Below are 18,582 nucleotides of genomic sequence, written 5' to 3'. Positions count from 1 at the left end.
TTGGCATACCTATGGCGTTAAATATGGCAACTGCAGACTTAAGACCTTCATAAAAATTAAAAGAATATATCGGTAACTATTAGATTAAATTAAATTCAGGAAACGGCGTTGAAAAAGACTCGAGACTTTTCTTATAAAAGGAAAAAAGTTGAATTACGAGCAGTGGTTCCTGAGACACAACCGGTAAAAGTTGACCGGCGTTTGCGAAGAAGATGTAAACAATAGGATGATAATCTTTAAACCATTAACTTTTTATTTCGGAGCTCTTTCTCGACAAAATTGAAGGTTGAAGAAAATTGAATTTCAAATATCAAAATCGATATCCGTAAAAAAATGTATTTTCTCGGCTTCCAATAAAGCAATTTTCTTCATTTTTTTAATCCGACGTAAATCGAATAGAGCCATCTAAAAAACGCATTACCAAATGCCAGAGATGCTTTAGTTTTGTTATAAATACATTTATTTATTTGTACTATAGTCGTCAGAGATTAAAATGCCATTGCAACTCTAAAAATCACTGAACAAGCTGATTTGGGACTCCAAAAAATATGCAAAAATTTATTATTCCTACCCCTGGCTTCCCCCTAAAACCATCCCCACTCGTAGCGAAAAAAAAAACGGAAAAAATCGATTTACCAAGAATCTGTGCGCAATAGAAAAAATATTAAAAAAAATGTAGCTGAGACAATTTTGAACAGAAATATTTATTAGTAATTTTTGGGTAAAATAAACCGTTCTCTCAAAAGTATCGCTTGAAGCGACGCGGCAACGCGCGCGAAATCAATTTTAAATAACATTTAAGTTCTTCTAGTAAGACATTTGAACGGTATCATAAAGAAAAACCAATCCCAAGGTTTTCATTACTCTGTATATCAAAAACCCACATCACATCACACATACCAATCGTTACTTGCATGCCAACTCTCTCTCTCTCTCTATCTCTCTCTCTCTCTCTCTCTCTCTCTCTATAGATATATATATATATATATATATATATATATATATATATATATATATATATATATATATATATATATATATATATATATATAAGATTAATCGAAGTTTTTTAACAAATAGATTGGTAATTGGTGTTGACTCGTATGCTACTGACATTTCATTTAATTTTCATTGGTTCCGCCCTCTTTTGATAACAAAATAAGTACTCACACTTATTTAATTTACCGCAGTGCAACGACACAATTGCCCTGCATAGAAAAAACTAAAATACCTTGTTTCGAAATCGTACAGATCCTTTTACGGTTATTAAAAACACTGCGGTACATTGTTGTGTTTTGTAGATATATGCCTAATTCAACAATTAGTGTTCTATATATTATACAAATTGTTGACATTGAGTCTTTTATAGTTGACTCCAGATGGAAAACGTCCAGGTCTCTCTTTACCACAGAAAAATTCCCTTGCCTCCATTAAAGCAACGGGAGGTGAAGAAGACGACTCATTCTTCGATCTGCTCTCGCGATTCCAGTCGAAGAGAATGGACGATCAACGGTGCTCGCTTACCATCGACAACAAGGAAAATAGGAACACCAATAACATTCCGTACAACAACGAAACTCCAGAGGACCTCATTGACATGATCGCCGGTATGCAGAGCAAGCGAATGGACGAACAGAGAGTATCACTGCCTCATTTACCAGGTGAGGTCCATATATTTTTGCATATTTTTTTTATATATTATTATTATATGTTCCGAAAGGTTTCCGCGGTTAGGACAATTAAACCTAGAGCTAGGATTAATACTATTACAGGAATTAATATTAAACTCAACTCAAATGGAAGACTTCGAGACCCGATGTGTCCCTGGGACAGGGATGCTTTGGTGTCTTTTCAAACCCATCTGAATGGTATACATCCTAGTATCCAGTTCACGATGGAGATGGAAACTGATTCATCCCTACCGTTTCTCGACGGTATCATAAAGAAAAACCAATACCAAGGTTTTCATTACTCTGTATATCGAAAACCCACATCACATCACACATACCAATCGTTACTTGCATGCCAACTCTATATATATATATATATATATATATATATATATATATCGCCTCTTTGCTTCAATAACGTGACAAGTGCAAAAACTCAATTTTTTTTTATTTGATAATTAAAACCGCCGTGTCAAACTTTATTTTCTCCGAAAACGCGGTATCTATTCAGTGAGTAATGGCAAATATATAAGGAAAAGAGACAGCGGAAAGGTGCTACTTTGCGATGTCACGCTATCTCTTTCTTCAGAGTGCTTTGTTTCAACAACGAGACAAGACAGTTGTCACTCCGCGCGCGAAGAGGAAGGTGCACTAGTTTTTCGACAAGAACGTGATATCACCACAATATTACATTGTGATTGCAAAGGTATGTATTCATTCAATATTATTTTTTTATTCTATAGTGTGATATGTCTATTTTAAAACAGTGTTGTTGAAAAATGTCCTTGGAGTGTGAATTGGTATATATCTTCGTGTCACACTATTGCTGAAAATATATAAACTTTGCTTTGTGTTATCTACGGATACCACGTTGTATATGATAAAAGTTTTCCCAGTACAAAAAACAAGATCAAGATACATACTGATGTTTCGTTCTTCCAGAAAAAAACAATATTTTTATGAGGATTATTTTTAAATATTACATTGTTCATACTAAAATAAATAACTAGTATGTACTTATTTTTTCAGATGGAATCGCGATCTAAGAGGATCATTGAACTTGCAATGACAACCGAGAAATCGAACAATTCCGTTCTAATGAGTAGTACAGGTATGTAAGTTTTAGTTATCTACGAATTATTTAGGCACCCATTAGACGATAGGTTTTGCTGTCATTTATCGCCGATTCTGGCTACGATTGACCGAAAACTTGTGTAAAATTTAAATATCTGTGTCAGGTACGGTATGCCTAACAGGTTCGCGTATATGACTTTTATTACTATTATCTTCTGATTTATTCTTATCTTCTATTATATAATATTATTAAATTTGACGTACCGTTTTTTAGATAATGACACAACATTAAACATACAGAATGGAACTTCAAACATAGAGGACTCAATGTTAACAGAAGAAAAAGTTGATTTAACAGTTCCGAATCGTACTCGTTGTAATTCGACTAGCAGTAGCTCGTCTAGTGACTCGTCAACCAGCTCATCAAGTAGTAGTTCTTTCAGTGAAGGTAATTTTATGTATTCAATTAATGTTCATTTTAATGTAATCAAAAGCATTTAATTTTTTTTACCTAATTCTAGTAATATTCTATTTAATGTAATCAAAAGCATGTCATGTTTTTATCTAATTCTGATAATATTCTAATCATAATTTTCTTTACAGATACCGACGACTCCGTAAAAGACCCAGACTATGAAGATGTAGAACTAAGACATCGTAATCGAAGAAATGCTTCATGTTCTGATGAACAAAATTTACCTTTCAGCACAGTAAATCAAGACGATATTTTATGTGAAAGTGTGAATCTGCTACCTAGGGAAGACTATGAAATGATACCTAATAACCTTACACCAATACAAAGTGACCCATCTGATAAAGAAAATATAAGTGCCTCTCAACAGAAGTTAACAAATACAAATTGTAGTCCAAATAAAGTAGGAAAAAAAGACGGAGACAAGAAGATAATTGGCAAAAAAATGTAGTAAAGAAACTGAGAAATAGTGGAAAATCTTATCAAACACTAAAGGCAAAGAAAAACATTCCAGAACGAACATTGAAACCATCTTGCAGAGAAAAATGTGCTTTTAAATGTCGGTTAAATATCACAGAGGAGCGACGTTTGCAATTATTTAAAGAATATTGGGATTTAGGAAACATCGAAAAACAGTGGTCATTTATCGCAAACAGTGTTGAAGCAGTCATCCCAAAATATAGACACGTTAAAATAGATGCCGATGGGAATATTGCACCTTCTCGTGGCTTCTAAAGACTAGAGTGTGTAAACTATTTTTTAAAAATACTCTAGCAATTAATAACCGTCCTATTGAAACGGCCTTAAAGAAGAAAAATAGAGAGAGCAACATTTCAGCAATGAAAGATAATCGAGGACGTCATGAAAATAGATATAAGGTAGATGAAAGCGTTAAAAATGGCGTTAAAACATTTATAGAATCAATACCAAAAATTGAATCTCATTACATAAGAGCTAACTCAAAAAGATATTACATTGATGGCAGCAAAGCGATTACCGACCTACACAGAGACTATGTTACAAAGTGTAAATCACTAAATGTACCTTTTGCCACATATTTGATGTTCTACCGTATATTTACTCAATACTTCAACATATCATTTTTTGTTCCTAAAAAAGACTTGTGTGATGTGTGTGAAGGTTATAAAAATAGCACCGAGGAAGAGAAACAACAAATAAAAGAGAAATACGAAACACATCAAAGTGAAAAAGTTCTCTCACGTATAGAGAAAGAAAATGATAAAAAAGACAATAAAATTCTGGTCGCAGTGTATGACTTGCAAGCAGTATTCCAGTGCCCCAAAGGGGAAATCTCGGTCTTCTACTATAAATCGAAATTGAATATTTTTAATTTAACCATATACAACATTCAGAATAACTGTGTTGAAAGCTATGTTTGGGATGAGTCAAACGCCCATAGAGGTGTGAATGAAATCGGTACATGTGTTTACAAGTACCTTAAGAAAGTTTCAGAAACATCCAACAATTTGGACGTTGTGTTTTACTCGGATAATTGTGCAGGCCAGCAAAAAAATAAATTTATGATCTGTATGTATCTATACGCAGTAAAAACAATTGAAAATCTTAACTCAGTAACGCATAAATATTTGATAAAAGGGCACACCCAAAACGAGGGAGATTCTGCTCATTCTCAAATTGAGAGAGAAATTAAACGCCAATTAAGATCCGGCCCTATGTATACACCTGACGCATTCATTGGTGCCGTAAAGGCTGCAAGGAAGAAAAGCGAGCCCTTCCATGTTAATGAAATGTGTTTCGCCGATTTTTTTGACTTGAAGAGTTTATGCAATCAAATGAACTTTTCTTTGCTGAAAGATGAAAATAATGAGACAGTAAAACTAGCAGGTTTAAAGGTGATTCAACTTAAAAAAAGCGAACCCGATGCTATATTTTTTAAAAATTCATACGCTGACAAACAATTTCAGAAAGCTGTAGTTATTAATAAAAAGAAAAAGAGCAACAATTTGGAATTGAGAGATGCATACAGCGCAAAACCAGGTATGCCTGAAAAGAAAAAAGCGGATCTCATGGATTTGGTTAATAAAAACCTAATTCCAAGATATCACAGGCCATTTTATGAATCATTGTAATTTTAAAAGTCACGTGTTATTGCTTGTTTTGACAAAGACAATATTTTCAGTGTTACATTTTCGTAATTTAATAAAATTATTTCGTTTAGAATTTAAGCTTTTACACATTATTAAGTACCTTTAAGAAATAATTTTAATTTAAGAATTATTGCACTTTAATTTTGCCTTGTAGTTCTGTTATTGGTTGTTATAGTTACACTTTTTCAATAAAGAACATATTCTCAAATCTAAAATATTTTATTTCGACAACGTTTGTTTATTGTATAACCCAGTAACATAACAAAAATAATATCATCAACAACGTGATAAGTCAGTTTGTAACATTCGTCTTATTACATTTTTGCAGGAAAAGTGTGACATATTATCACCTTTTTCGTAAATATGCAAATTTTTAGCTAAATTTATTACATCATCAGGCCTATCTAATATTTTCAGAGACTTAATTAGTTAACACTTATAGTTAATATTAGATGGACTATAAAAATGCATTCCTTTCGAGACAATAATTTTTTTTAAGTTAAAAATGACGCTCCTGTAAAATTGTACTTTTTAACTTAACACATTATTGAAGCAAAGAGGCGATATATATATATATATATATATATATATATATATATATATATATATATATATATATATATATATATATACATATACATATATATGTAATAAATATACCAGAATTAATCACATCGACCGGTAATTATTTATAAATCTCGTATTAAAACGGTAAACGTGATAAATATTTCAATACCACTCTTTCAAAGTGCCAAGAAGCTTGCAGAATGGAAGAGGGAGGTGTATTAGTCACTGCGACATACCAGTGTGAAATATCATGGTTAGTGCAGATTAGTGCTAGTAGAAGGTTTAACTGTGTAAGTACACTCTTTTAGTTGAACGAGCAGTGTCACAGTTCGGGTGTTCTGTGCAAACTTATTTACAATGAGAGATTTAGCCTCCATGAAAGTACGATTTAACGATCAAATTAATACGCTTGAATCTGGAAAAGGAAACAATAATCAGTTATTCACAAGAGATGATTTTTAATAAAAGTTAAAACAACCAAAGACAAGACTTCTTACAAAACATCTGAGGAATATCAACGGTTATCACGGTATGATATTCTAAAAATTGGTGATCTCAAGAAACTCGTGCCAGTAAAAATGAAAGAGATCCTATTGTTTGTTATGTCTTTATGGAGAAAACTTTCGATATCGTTCACGAGACTTATATTTCAATTGGACATGGGGGTCGTAACAGAGTGATGAAAGAACTAAGACGAAATATAAAAACACCACTGTGGAGTTTGTCATGATTTACTTAAATCTTTGTGTACCGTATCAAAATAAAAAGACTATTCCAAAAAGGGACTCATTGTGAAGCCTATTTTAAGCCCAGCATTTAATTCTAGATGTCAAGTCGATCTTATTGACATGCAGTCACAAGCGGATGGTGAGTACAAATTTATTATGGTCTATCAAGACCATCTTACCAAATTTGTCCAGGTCAGAGCATTAAAAACCAAGCGTGCCGAAGAAGTTGAGTACAATTTGGTGAATGTGTTCACCATATTTCAAGCTCCACACATTTTGCACAGTGATAATGGTTGAGAATTCGCAACCAAGGTTAATTAAGAAGTCTGCAGTATGTGAGACGAACTGAAAATTGTCCACGGAAAACCCAGACGCAGCCAGTCACAAGGTTCGGTAGAGAGAGCGAATCAAGATATCGAAAAAATGTTGGCCACATGGTTGAAACAATCCATAAAGTTCATCCAATTTATGAAAAATAGAGATACCATTCCTACATTAATGTTAGTCCATACGAAGCACTATTCAGTTGTTAGGCTAAAGTAGGATAAAAAACATCCTTACTTTATCCGAAATCAGAAGCGAAGAAGATTTAGAAGCAATATTAGCAGATCAGTCTAATGAGGCTGATGATGGAGCAAAGCACCCTGGTAATGTGGATGTCAACAGTACAACCGAGGATTCACAGTTAATATTGAAGATCTAGGTAATGCCAGTATTGGAGTTAAAGAAAATGAGGGGACGAAGAAAATGGCACTGCAAGTGACAAAACTTCAAAGAAAATTCAAGAGATCCGAGATCTTGCTAAACAGTCACTTGTAAAACAAGCTGACAGAATGTTAAAACATTCTAATTATGGATTCCCTGTTGCAAAAGTGGGTCAAAGGGTCAGAGTGTGAATTCCAGAAGTTGGTAGAGCTAAGGCCGATAGGCGAAATATTATTGCCATTATTATTTATGTTAAAAAGAAAGAAAGAAAAGATGAAAAACAATATAAGCTAGGCATCAAGCATGGTATTTTGAACCAATTTTATGCAAGAAACGAATTTAAAAAACACTTATTTCAGTGGATGAAGTTCCTGCTACTGAGATAAGTCTTAGGGAATGCGCTGTTCAAGTTTCGAATGTAGGCGGTCAAGGATTCCGTCACTGCAATTGTAGTGGCCAATGCAATTTACAACGCTGCAAATGTAAAAAATCAAGCGTTCTTGTAATAAGTGACTTTACTTAATTAAATACTTTGAAAGTATTTAAGTGTTTAATTGTATTACCAAATTTCATAAATAAACAATAGCAAAGCCCAAAATGCGTTTTTATTACATTAACCAGGATTGTTAGGAAAGAATTAATAATAGCCCGTAAATCTAATTGTAAAGGTATTATTAATAACATTGACCAATTGCTACGGTTACTATTGTCGTCTTGGGATAATAAATAAGGGTTTAAAAATGATAATATACATAGCTTACTTACACATATGTTTAATTTACCATGATAATAATATTAATAAAATAAAAATATTTTTTCGTGATACAACTGTCAATTTGTCTGACATTGACAGATACAAAATTTAATTGTTGTTTGTTGTGTATATAAGTACACATTTGAACTTTCTTGAGATATTTACTTAAGTTTTAATTTATAATTTAACATGCCTAACGAGGCTCAAGACAAATCTGAACAGAATGGAAAAATAATAATAATATTAATAAATATTAAATATATTTACAAAAGGAACATTTTTATTCCCGAGACAGAAAGAGAGAGAAAATATATCTTCTGTCTCTCTCTTACATATATCTTACATATGTAATGATTTTGCCGATTCACACCCGTACAAATTTCCAACGTCGAACGCGCGTATAGAAGTATAACTTCGATAATTCTCTAAGGATTATTTTAACCAAGTTTTATTGACTCCAACTCATAGTTTCTCCAAATATAGTTTTATTTTTTCCAAACGAGTCAGCAAGTATTTCTTTTTTCTTGTATATATATATATATATATATATATATATATATATATATATATATATATATATCTAATATGTCTTTTTAGGTTTACAATCTAACTCCCGCCAAAGACTCTCCGAACCGAACCGTTCGAATAGTGTCAACAGCGTGCCTGACGATAATTTCTTAGATCAGTTGGTGCGATGCCAAGGATCGCGTTTAGAAGACCAGAGATCTCCACTGCCAGTTGCAGCGGTCGACGCCGAAACGGACCCGCCACCTCCCGCTAGCAATAGTAAAAGCGGAGCCACAGTTCCCGACGAGGATTTCTTCTCGCTGATTATGAGATTCCAGTCGGGTAGAATGGATGACCAAAGGGCGTCGGTGCCACGAAGAGAAACAAGGTAAATAGATTCGTTGTATTTTATCTGCGGCTTTCTTATTGTGGACCTTTATGGATTTTATTTGTGGAAACCGTCGAGGAATTTGATTAAATTCATAAAGTGTCAATGATGAACTAATGAAGTCACGCCAACTACGATTATGATCAGGTGCGCGAAATGTCGTATTTTTTAACCCAGTCATCAGACTGCTCCCGATATAAGACTTACATGTCGATTACAATACTATACGTAAAAGATTTATCAGAAAACTTTAAAAGAATAGCAAATAAGTACAACATCACAACTTTCAAAGCAAACCTATCAACACAAAAGGGAGATAAAAAACTGTATCTATAAAGTATCCTGTGACTACAAAAATTTCTATGTGGGAGAAACAGCCAGACCACTAAGTGTGAGGTATATATAAAGTATCTTGTGACTGCAACAATTTCTATGTTGGAGAAACTAATCCCATATAAATACAATATTTTACTTTAACATACTTAAAAGTTTTATTTAAAAATCCTTTATGAAAGGAATAATATTCAAAAACCCATTCAACCAAGGTCTGAGGGTCTCCCATATTGGGAGTTTTACATTGCCATGCAGGGTATCTGTTAAATACTTTAACATCATAACATATTTTCAATAATAATGTAACACATAACAAATTTTGTAGCTTTTTAAGGTTTTTACCCAGATATTTACTGGCTTGACTCATGTATACCTGGTGATAATACACTGATGATGGACTTTTTAGTGCGAAAATTTTTGTGATTCATGGTATACAGCGAACTACAGGAATTTCATTTTCCTTGTGAATTTTAACATACTTGTTTACACACAGTACAAAAAAAATGGCTGATATTGACGCATGCGTAAAAAAAAATGTGACAAAAAGGCCTATTGACTGTTTTATTTTCCGTAATCACAGAACTTAAAATCAAGTAAACATCACAAATTGTCCTTTTAGCTAAATAGAGTCACCTTTAATCCACCAATGTTGTCGGTTTTCTTTGCATATGAGTGTAGTAATGTATTTCAGGAATGCATACATGACTACACTCATATGCAAAAAAACGCAACGGAGGAAATTTTGGTCAAATTCAAAGTATTTAAGTTTTTTTTATTTTTATCCCTATTTTGATGATTTTTTTAGCACACTGTGTAAAAATTTATAAATTTTAATTTAGTATAGTGAGTTTTTTAATAAAATTTTGTATTTGACTTATTATACGGGGTTAATCGAAAGGTGGTTTTTTATCCTAACTTTGAAACATCCTGTGGAATAATTCCGTTAGCGGATTTTCCTAAAACCTTGTTTTTCGGTTGCAACCATGTCTTCTAAGTATTATGTTTGTTGTTTCGTGTGAAAATTTGGATTGGTTCAGTTTTAGGAGTGAAACGACTTTGCCACCCACAATTTACAACTTTTCCTATTATTACCATTATCTTTTGTATTAATTTGTAATACGACGATGGGGCCTTTGGTGACGGATATCGAAGGAACGTCATATCGACATCCCAGAAGCACTGTATTTAAATAATGATTAAAAGCAACGACATGATCTTGGTTTTAATGAACAATGATAACAATAACAAAACATAAAAAAACAACTTAAATGTAACTTAACTTAAGTACGCAAATAACAAAGAAAAACTACTAAAAAATAACTTAATACTTTTTATTGCCTCCTCTAGCCTCTATAACTGCCTGTACACGTCGGCTCATGCTGTCTATGAGGTTGCGAATATCATCTTGCTGGATTTTTTGCCATTCCTCTTCTAGATCCAATAGAAGTGCGACTTAGGGACCTCTAATATTTCTACCAAGCATATCCCAAACGTGCTCTATTGGGTTCAGATCTGACGAACACGCTGGCCAGTTATTTTATTAATACCAACTTCCTCTAATATTGCATGACACACATTACAGAGTGGGGTCGCGCATTATCTTGCATTAATAGAAAATCATCGCCGGTATATTGAGTACTACGTGATTCGATAAAATTTACTCAATATACCGGTCTGCAGTCAACGAAACCTCAATAAATACCAATTCAGTGTGCTCCTCTCGGGATATTCCTGCCCATACCATAACCGTTCCCCATCCATGGCTAACGAGGGGACTGAAAGCGCACTCCGCAAATCTCTCTCCACTTCGACGCCATACTCGTTCTCTTCCATCTGATGAGTGAAGACAGTATCTCGACTCATCCGTAAAAAGAACATTACTTCCAATGTAAATTTTCCCTGGAAAATTGTAGTCTAGCCACTCTGTGCCTTGGAAGTAATTTGGTCCAGTTGCTGGTCTGCAACTTTGCAAACCAAATTCATGTAATCTTCGACGAACTGTAAATACACTTACATTATTGTCTCGAACCTCTTGAAGCTGATTTCTTGTTTGCACCGCTGTTAAATGACGATCCCGCAAAGCGTTAACTCAAATAAAACGATCATCAAAAGCGGTAGTATAGCGCTTCCTGCAACTTCGCTCTTTACGCTTGTTTGTTCCAGTTCGTATAAAACATTCCATCACATTCTGCGAATCCATTCCTACACCAATATGTCGCAAAACTCTTGAATTTCTGAGGCCGGCACATGACTCCGTAAATGTCTCTTTATTTTATTACAAACATGTTCTATGGGTTTGATATCTGTACTGCGAGCAGGCCAAACAAATCGTGTGATTTGAATCTCGTCAAGATACTCAGTAACTATCCGAGCAATGTGGGGTCGTGCATTATCATGCATAAATGTTGCATCGTCTCCAAGAATATTAAAAACGGTAAAACATGGTCTTTTTGAACATGTGTCAGGTGAATACGCAGTGAATGTTCCATTCTTGATAAAGACTAACTCCGTGTGAGCGTCAAACAATATGCCTCACTATTCCATAACTGGCTCTATACCAAATGAAAGTCGCTCGGCAATGCTTGCTTGTGCATATCTCCCGCCTGGACTTCACCACATTATTTCACGTTTTTATGAGCCCGTAAGACAGAATCTCGATTCATTAGAAAACAATACACGACTCCAATCTTGTATCGTCCAAGCCAAGTGTTCTAGTGCAAAATTCAATCTGGCAATTCGGTGTTCACGGGAAAGCGGCAGTCCAGTTATTCTAGTTCGAGAAGATAAACCAGCAGCATGAAAGTTGTCTCCTAACTGTCCATTCACTTAAGTTTACATTTCGCACTTCTTGCAGATGATTTTGAAGGGAAACTGCCGTGACCGTTCGGTTTCTCAAAGTACCGAATCAACAAAGCGGTCATTTCTAGCTATAACTCTACCTCGACATGAACCAGGTGTTCGAGTAAGCAGACGTTCTTCGTACCGTCCCCATACTCGTTGCACACTCAAGGGACTTACACCAGCGTTTCTCGCAGTTTCGCGCTGGCCGTGGCCATCTTCTAATAGCGCCACAATTCTTGTCGCCATAACAGAACTTATGCTCATTGCAACACACTGACAGTGACAACACTACACAATCAATTTACAATTGACGTTAAAACCACAGAAACAAAAACTATACTGTTAATGGGTTTTTAGGAATTAGGGTAAGGGGTCCTTTTGTCTCAAACGCTTATCGAAATAGAAACAACAATTTTTTCAAATAATCCATGAGTAAACTATGTTTATGTTACAATCTAAAATAGTGAGAAAAGAATAATAATTTCTAAAATAAATTCAAATTACAGGATAACCCTAATTTTATGCTAGGCAATGTACATTAGTTAACATCTCAATCTTAAATGATCAATAATCCAGCATCTTACACAATACATATCTGCTTTCCAAATTTTCAGGCACCAAAAATGCTGATTTAAAACATACAGGCACAGGGCCGTATAATTTAATTTTTCAGTTGATCCCAGATTAATCAGATATATGTATTAATGTTTGCCTATCTACAATCAAAACTTAATAATTTAACCTTTAGGGTAGCTTACACTTTAATCCCAACATATTGATGATATACTGATATAATTAATCAAGTTTTAACATATTAATAGTGAGTTTCCGAAAGGCTGATCATTATCAAAATTAGGTAATCTACTGTTAACAGTCGATTAAATGCATTTTGAGTTGCAGAAACATCGATCAAACTTCAATCACATAACACACATTAACTAATCTAACAAGCAAATAATCGATGATTAACAGCCTGTCAGAAGTATTTTGGGTTTCCGAAACGCTAATTATCGTTTTATCTATGTCAAACTTCTGTCATACTAGCTTGTCAGGTAATCTGAGATTTTTGGACGATTAATCTATGATTAATCTTATAATCTTTGGTTATGTACCAATGGTTGTAAGTAAATAAAATAAAATCTTTGGTTACGTTGTAAGATACATAAACCTAAGGTGTTTTATAAAAAGCTGTTGTTTAGAAAGAACCCAAAAATATTGTTACAAAGGTTCATTTTAAGAATTAAAGATGATAAATGACAAATTGGTAAACATTAACGAACGACACAAAATTATTAGTTAGTTAGGTTATGTTTGTTTGTTGATTTTCAGAATGCAGATTACACATAAACAGGAATGATGGTAAAGTGAAACAGCAACATTACTTTCTTAATTTAGAGCAAGATAAAGAACAATTCGTATAGAAATAATAAACGATTACAATCGATTTTACTGTTTCCATGTAAAATCGTATGTCAAATAATCTATAATCGGTGATCACGTAATTTTACCGTAATTTTCGTTTCGGAAACCTGTCGCTTGTTAACAATTGATCAAATTTGATACTTGATTACATGATTGGAGATTTGAATAAAGTTTCGGAAACCGGCCGTAAATTATCCACAATGTTGGCTATAGTCACATTTAGACACAGACTACCAATTACATTGACTGCTTAGTTTGGAGTTCCGTCCTAATGCGTCTTTTGATCAGTTGCTATCAACAAGTCCTTGTAGACACTTCGTCTAAGGGCCTAGCAACGACAGTGTTGGAGTCCTACCTTGGCATGAAGTAAATTCCATTTATAACTTAAACATCCTAGATTATTATCAGCAAAAGTGTAACTTAAAATTAATTTATATTGGGTGCCTCCAAATTGTCAATCTAGTGAGTATTAAACCACGTTTTTGTTATAACCCTAGTCAAAATTTAGCTTTCACGTCTGCTTTAATTAAATTGGTAATGCTTACTTTAGGAAAAGCACTGATGATGGAATATTCATTCCGAAAACGTTCTGTGATGTATCCCGATAGGGTTTTTATATTATTATACATTTTATAAAGGATTTTTTAAATAAAATTTTTGTGGTTTATGGTATACAGCCAATTACAATTCATTTTTCTTGTGGATTTTAAATTAAGTCTTATTTATTGTACGGTATATCCAATATTGATAGAATATCATTTACAGAATGGCGAATGGTAGCGTTCCACACCCCCCTCCAGATAACGTAAATAACAATGTAAGAAGCTCTTCCGGGAAAAAGAAAAAGTAATGCGGAAGATCGATGGTTTTAGCTAGTTTTTTCAATAATTCAAATTTCTAACTATAGGAGAAGGATATAGAATTTTCTGGACTGACATTTAAAAAGTTTTCACTAGATTTTAAGGAAACATTCCGGTTTTTAAAGAGATTTAATCATTTGAATATTGGAAATGCTCGAACTAGTTACAAGTTAATACAATTGAGAATTATTTTCTTTTCAAAAGTGCCAAAATATTTTATAAAATGACTATTCTCATTCAAGACTTTGATCCAATGGTAAAATATATAACAATTTAATTAATTATTATCTATTATCCACATCTTCAATGTATTTTCCTTTTAATTAAATACAATGTCCACTGTTTCTCAAGATTTCATCTCTAAAATCCTGTTCGGCAACGTGTTCAAAATATTCATCTCTACTTTTGACCCGAATACAAATTCCAAAATTTCCAGTCCATGTTTTTTTAATATTTAAGTGTAGATGAAGTCAGTGTTGGTGAATAAGGAAAATATTACAACAATTGCACTTCAAATCCCCAAATTTTTATTACAAGCCTCTCCAATTTATGCTTTTCTAGAAGACATTCGATAAAAATAATTATAAACTAAAATTGAAAAGTAATACAGATATTTCACCCAAATGTCTTTGCTCTAAAAAAAACCCAAAACTGAGGTTATAAATTTTGTTTGTCAGAAGTGTCATTAGTCATACTCTAATCTATAGTATTACAAAGATTTGTTTTTATACAAAAAAAAAAGTTGTAATTATAAATTAGGAGATGTATAATTTTTTCAAAGACGCAATTGTTTATTATTTTGACAGAAAGAGCATTTTCAAGATAAAATGTGTATACTTATATTAATTTTTTATAGAGATTTATTTCTTTTAGGAAAATTGATTTTTTATTGAAGGTCTTATAAATCAAAAACACCCAGTAAATACCCAGACCATGATAATTAAAAAAATTATGCCAAATTTGAATTAGAAGTTACCTATTTCCATCCGCCCACATTAGAAACACATCTAATATTTTTCGTCTAAATTATTCACCTTGACGAATCTTTTATGAGGTATACTCCATTCGCTTAGCTCGGGCATATTTTGACAGATTCATTGTCGGAAACCTACAACACAACAATTCCTTCTTCTCAGTATTAATAGCTCAAGTATCCTACTATTGCAGACTTCTTTCTTTACAAAAAGAAGAATTATTCTAAATAGTGGAAGTGTATACTAAACCCATCAGATTTTGGGTAGTATATATTTAAAAAATATATTTTAGTTGTTATAATTTAACATAACTATTTATTATATGGTGCAGATAAATAAATATTGATTGTCGGTAATTCGCAAAGTTCTATTTTATTTACTATTTAGTTTGTTTACTATTAATATTGGCTATGAGTACGTGTGCTTGGTTGTATAGTAATTTCCAGCCACTTTTAGTCTGTCAAAAAGTAACTAACTTCGTAAAAAAATAATTACTAAATTCACTAGACAGTTCGGACTGGGAATAGCGAACCGAGTATACTGTTTTTTCTGTATAGTTTCGGTTGTCAATTGTCAGTTGTCAGTACAAAAACAGTTTTTAATTTGAAATTTTAAAACTATATACAAACATTTCTTATTTAAAAATATTATAATATGTCGAAAGACAAACTTTATTTGAATTTAATATTTTATTACTTTGAACAAGATTTATAAGACATTCTTTAATTATTAAATAGGTCCTTAAATGCAATATATAATCTAGAATTAGTTAAAACGCTCTCTCGAACATTTTTAGTAAGATTTATTTTATATATTATTTTTAGGTTTAATTTTTTTGACGTGTAGTACAAAAGTATATAACGAAATTAATATTATATTACATTTATGATTTTTAACACGTTTTCCGGATGAATCAAATGTAAAACGGATTTTTCTTGCAAAAAAATATGTTATGGTATAGAAAAAAGTATAAGGTTGGTCTTTTTGATAGTAAATTCGTTGTACGACGTCCATTTTGACGTTATCATTTTTGCTGCACAGTGTTGCCGTATCCTCTGGATAGGAGAGTATCTAGAAATTATGAAATAATTAAATTTTAAGGTTATTATTATTATTAATTCATGTATTCATGAGTATATGTCGCAAATATCGAAAAATTATAGTGTGTTTTCAAGATTGAGCACTGTTTTGACGGACAAATCGGATTGGACACAACGGTGTTTTATCATTTTTACTAATAAGCTCATTCTATATTGTAAAGAGTCCCTAGTATATAGAGTTTTGTAAACAGATTCTACAAAAAAAAGTTGGGAACAACATAATCATAGTGATTTCCTCCACTACTTCTCCAGACACCTTTGACATTTCAGAATTCGAGATGATTTATATCATAATTTGGGCTCTACTACACAATATATTTAACTTCAGAGTAATTTTAACAATCTTATCACATTAGTAAACTGCAATGAGTATATAGATTTTATATAGTGTTGTTCAGACGTGATGCTACTGGTGGTGCATTTACTTTAATTAAAGTAAATTAAAAGAAATACATTATTTAGTAAGTACTTATACTTAATAGCTTTTCAAATGCACAAAGAACTCTCTCCTTAACTCTAACAGTCATATCGATTAAAGGGTCTGTTGAATGGGTGTATTAATTTCCTTTTTATTATCATTCACTTTCAGATAAATTGCAACATTCTTGTTCACACGTACTTGTATCAGGATTTTCCATTAATTTTCGCACAACTTTTGCAAAAAATGCAAAATTTTACAAAACTCGGAATCTCATTGTAAAATCTTGTTCTTCGGGTCCGATGTTGATCTGTATACTGATCTGTAGGTATACCAAATCCAGCTTTAAAAAACATAAAATTGTTGTCGCTTACATTTTCTCCTAGTTCTTTGAAAGTCCAAAATATTTAGTAAAGTGATACCAAAGAATATAGACGCTTATTCGTCTATATTCTTTGGTGATACGTTACACAAGCAATTAACACTACTACAGAGAAATGTAAGTTGCCTACATTTGGCGCAACTCAGTAACATAATGTCAGCTGACTAATCTAAAAAATTAATTTTAAAAGCTTTTAAATATAACTTCTTTCAATTGAAAATATATTTTGTTTATAACTTAATATATTTCAAATAAACATGCGTTTTAATCCAAATACAAGTTGATATTGCAGTTGTTAATTATATTGAATTTTCAGAAGAAAAGCAACCAGGTAACAAGCCCAGAGCCCAAATAAGATTTTTAATCTTTTTGCGTTTTCATAAGAATAACAATTAGATACAAAGGCTAAAAGTGTTCACAGCTTGGGCATTCTTTGTCCACCAGAGGTCGGCTCATGTTCGAAGAATTTTTACGATCGGTAAATTCCAGCACCGTATTTTTGTCACGTCCTCAAAAAATTACCCAGATCTGCCGAAATCAGATTGGGTATTTTAAAGTAGTGATACGGAGTTATAAAAATCTGGTTTAAATTTGATTCGTCCCCTATTTACACTATTTACTTAAAACTAACGAATAAGATAATGTTATCTTTCTTACAGATTTATATCGTCTATAATGATACTGCCCAAATGTATATATAATCTATTCAATGTTCCGTATAATTGAAATTGGTTAATTATTTATTGGGAAAACAGAGTAAGCTCTGGCTCTTTGAAGTGTAAGCAAATAAAAATGAAGAGCTTAATGTGAAACAATGACAAGCCTCAAAAAGGCAAAAGTGAGATATTTGACTTTGAATGTTAAAAATAATATATAAAATCCAGTAACAACTTTTGTTGTTTTAATTTAGATATGTGGGTGCATGTTGCGCTATGGAACTATATTTATAACAATATTAATAAAATTACTCCAAAGTTGAGATAAAAACAGTCTTTATTTAAAAAAAATGTGGCTTGTTACATTATTACATTAATGATAAGTACCCAAAATCTTATTTAATCTACCAACTCGGCGACCTCATCAGCAACATCAGGGCTGACATCCTCTTGTAAACTCTTGTAGAATGGATGATACACTGAAGGTATGTAGGGTAATAATGATCTTACATTTTCGAGTTTCTTTTTTGCAATCCGAATGGGCTCAATATACTTCTGTTTTAAAGCAGATACAGTAAGCACATTAGGACGTCCCTTCTTGA

General features: G+C 32.5%; 2 protein-coding genes across 4 annotated transcripts in view; both read left to right on the top strand.

The window, feature by feature from the left end:
• The window catches only part of LOC140431192 (G-protein-signaling modulator 2-like), a 29,200-nt gene extending 14,708 nt beyond the window's left edge, over window positions 1-14,492 (top strand). For both annotated transcript variants that reach the window (XM_072519115.1, XM_072519114.1), the window contains exons 7-9: window positions 1,370-1,661; window positions 8,697-8,994; window positions 14,356-14,492. In XM_072519115.1, coding sequence (XP_072375216.1) covers window positions 1,370-1,661; window positions 8,697-8,994; window positions 14,356-14,440 — 675 coding nt within the window. In that variant the 3' untranslated portion in view covers window positions 14,441-14,492. The remainder of the gene's footprint in view (window positions 1-1,369; window positions 1,662-8,696; window positions 8,995-14,355) is intronic.
• Window positions 2,076-5,744, top strand: LOC140431194 (uncharacterized). 2 transcript variants are annotated; one of them, XM_072519116.1, is made up of 3 exons: window positions 2,076-2,781; window positions 3,019-3,192; window positions 3,348-5,744. In XM_072519116.1, exon 3 carries the CDS (start codon window positions 4,056-4,058, stop codon window positions 5,325-5,327), a length of 1,272 nt encoding a protein of 423 aa, XP_072375217.1. In that variant the 5' UTR covers window positions 2,076-2,781; window positions 3,019-3,192; window positions 3,348-4,055; the 3' UTR covers window positions 5,328-5,744. Both variants share the same exon structure in this region, with proteins under 2 accessions (XP_072375217.1, XP_072375218.1).
• Window positions 14,493-18,582: the final 4,090 nt, after the last annotated feature.

Source organism: Diabrotica undecimpunctata, unplaced genomic scaffold (genome assembly GCF_040954645.1).
Source record: "Diabrotica undecimpunctata isolate CICGRU unplaced genomic scaffold, icDiaUnde3 ctg00000593.1, whole genome shotgun sequence".
Lineage (NCBI taxonomy): Eukaryota > Metazoa > Arthropoda > Insecta > Coleoptera > Chrysomelidae > Diabrotica > Diabrotica undecimpunctata.
This window is presented reverse-complemented; position numbering and strand designations above follow the sequence as displayed.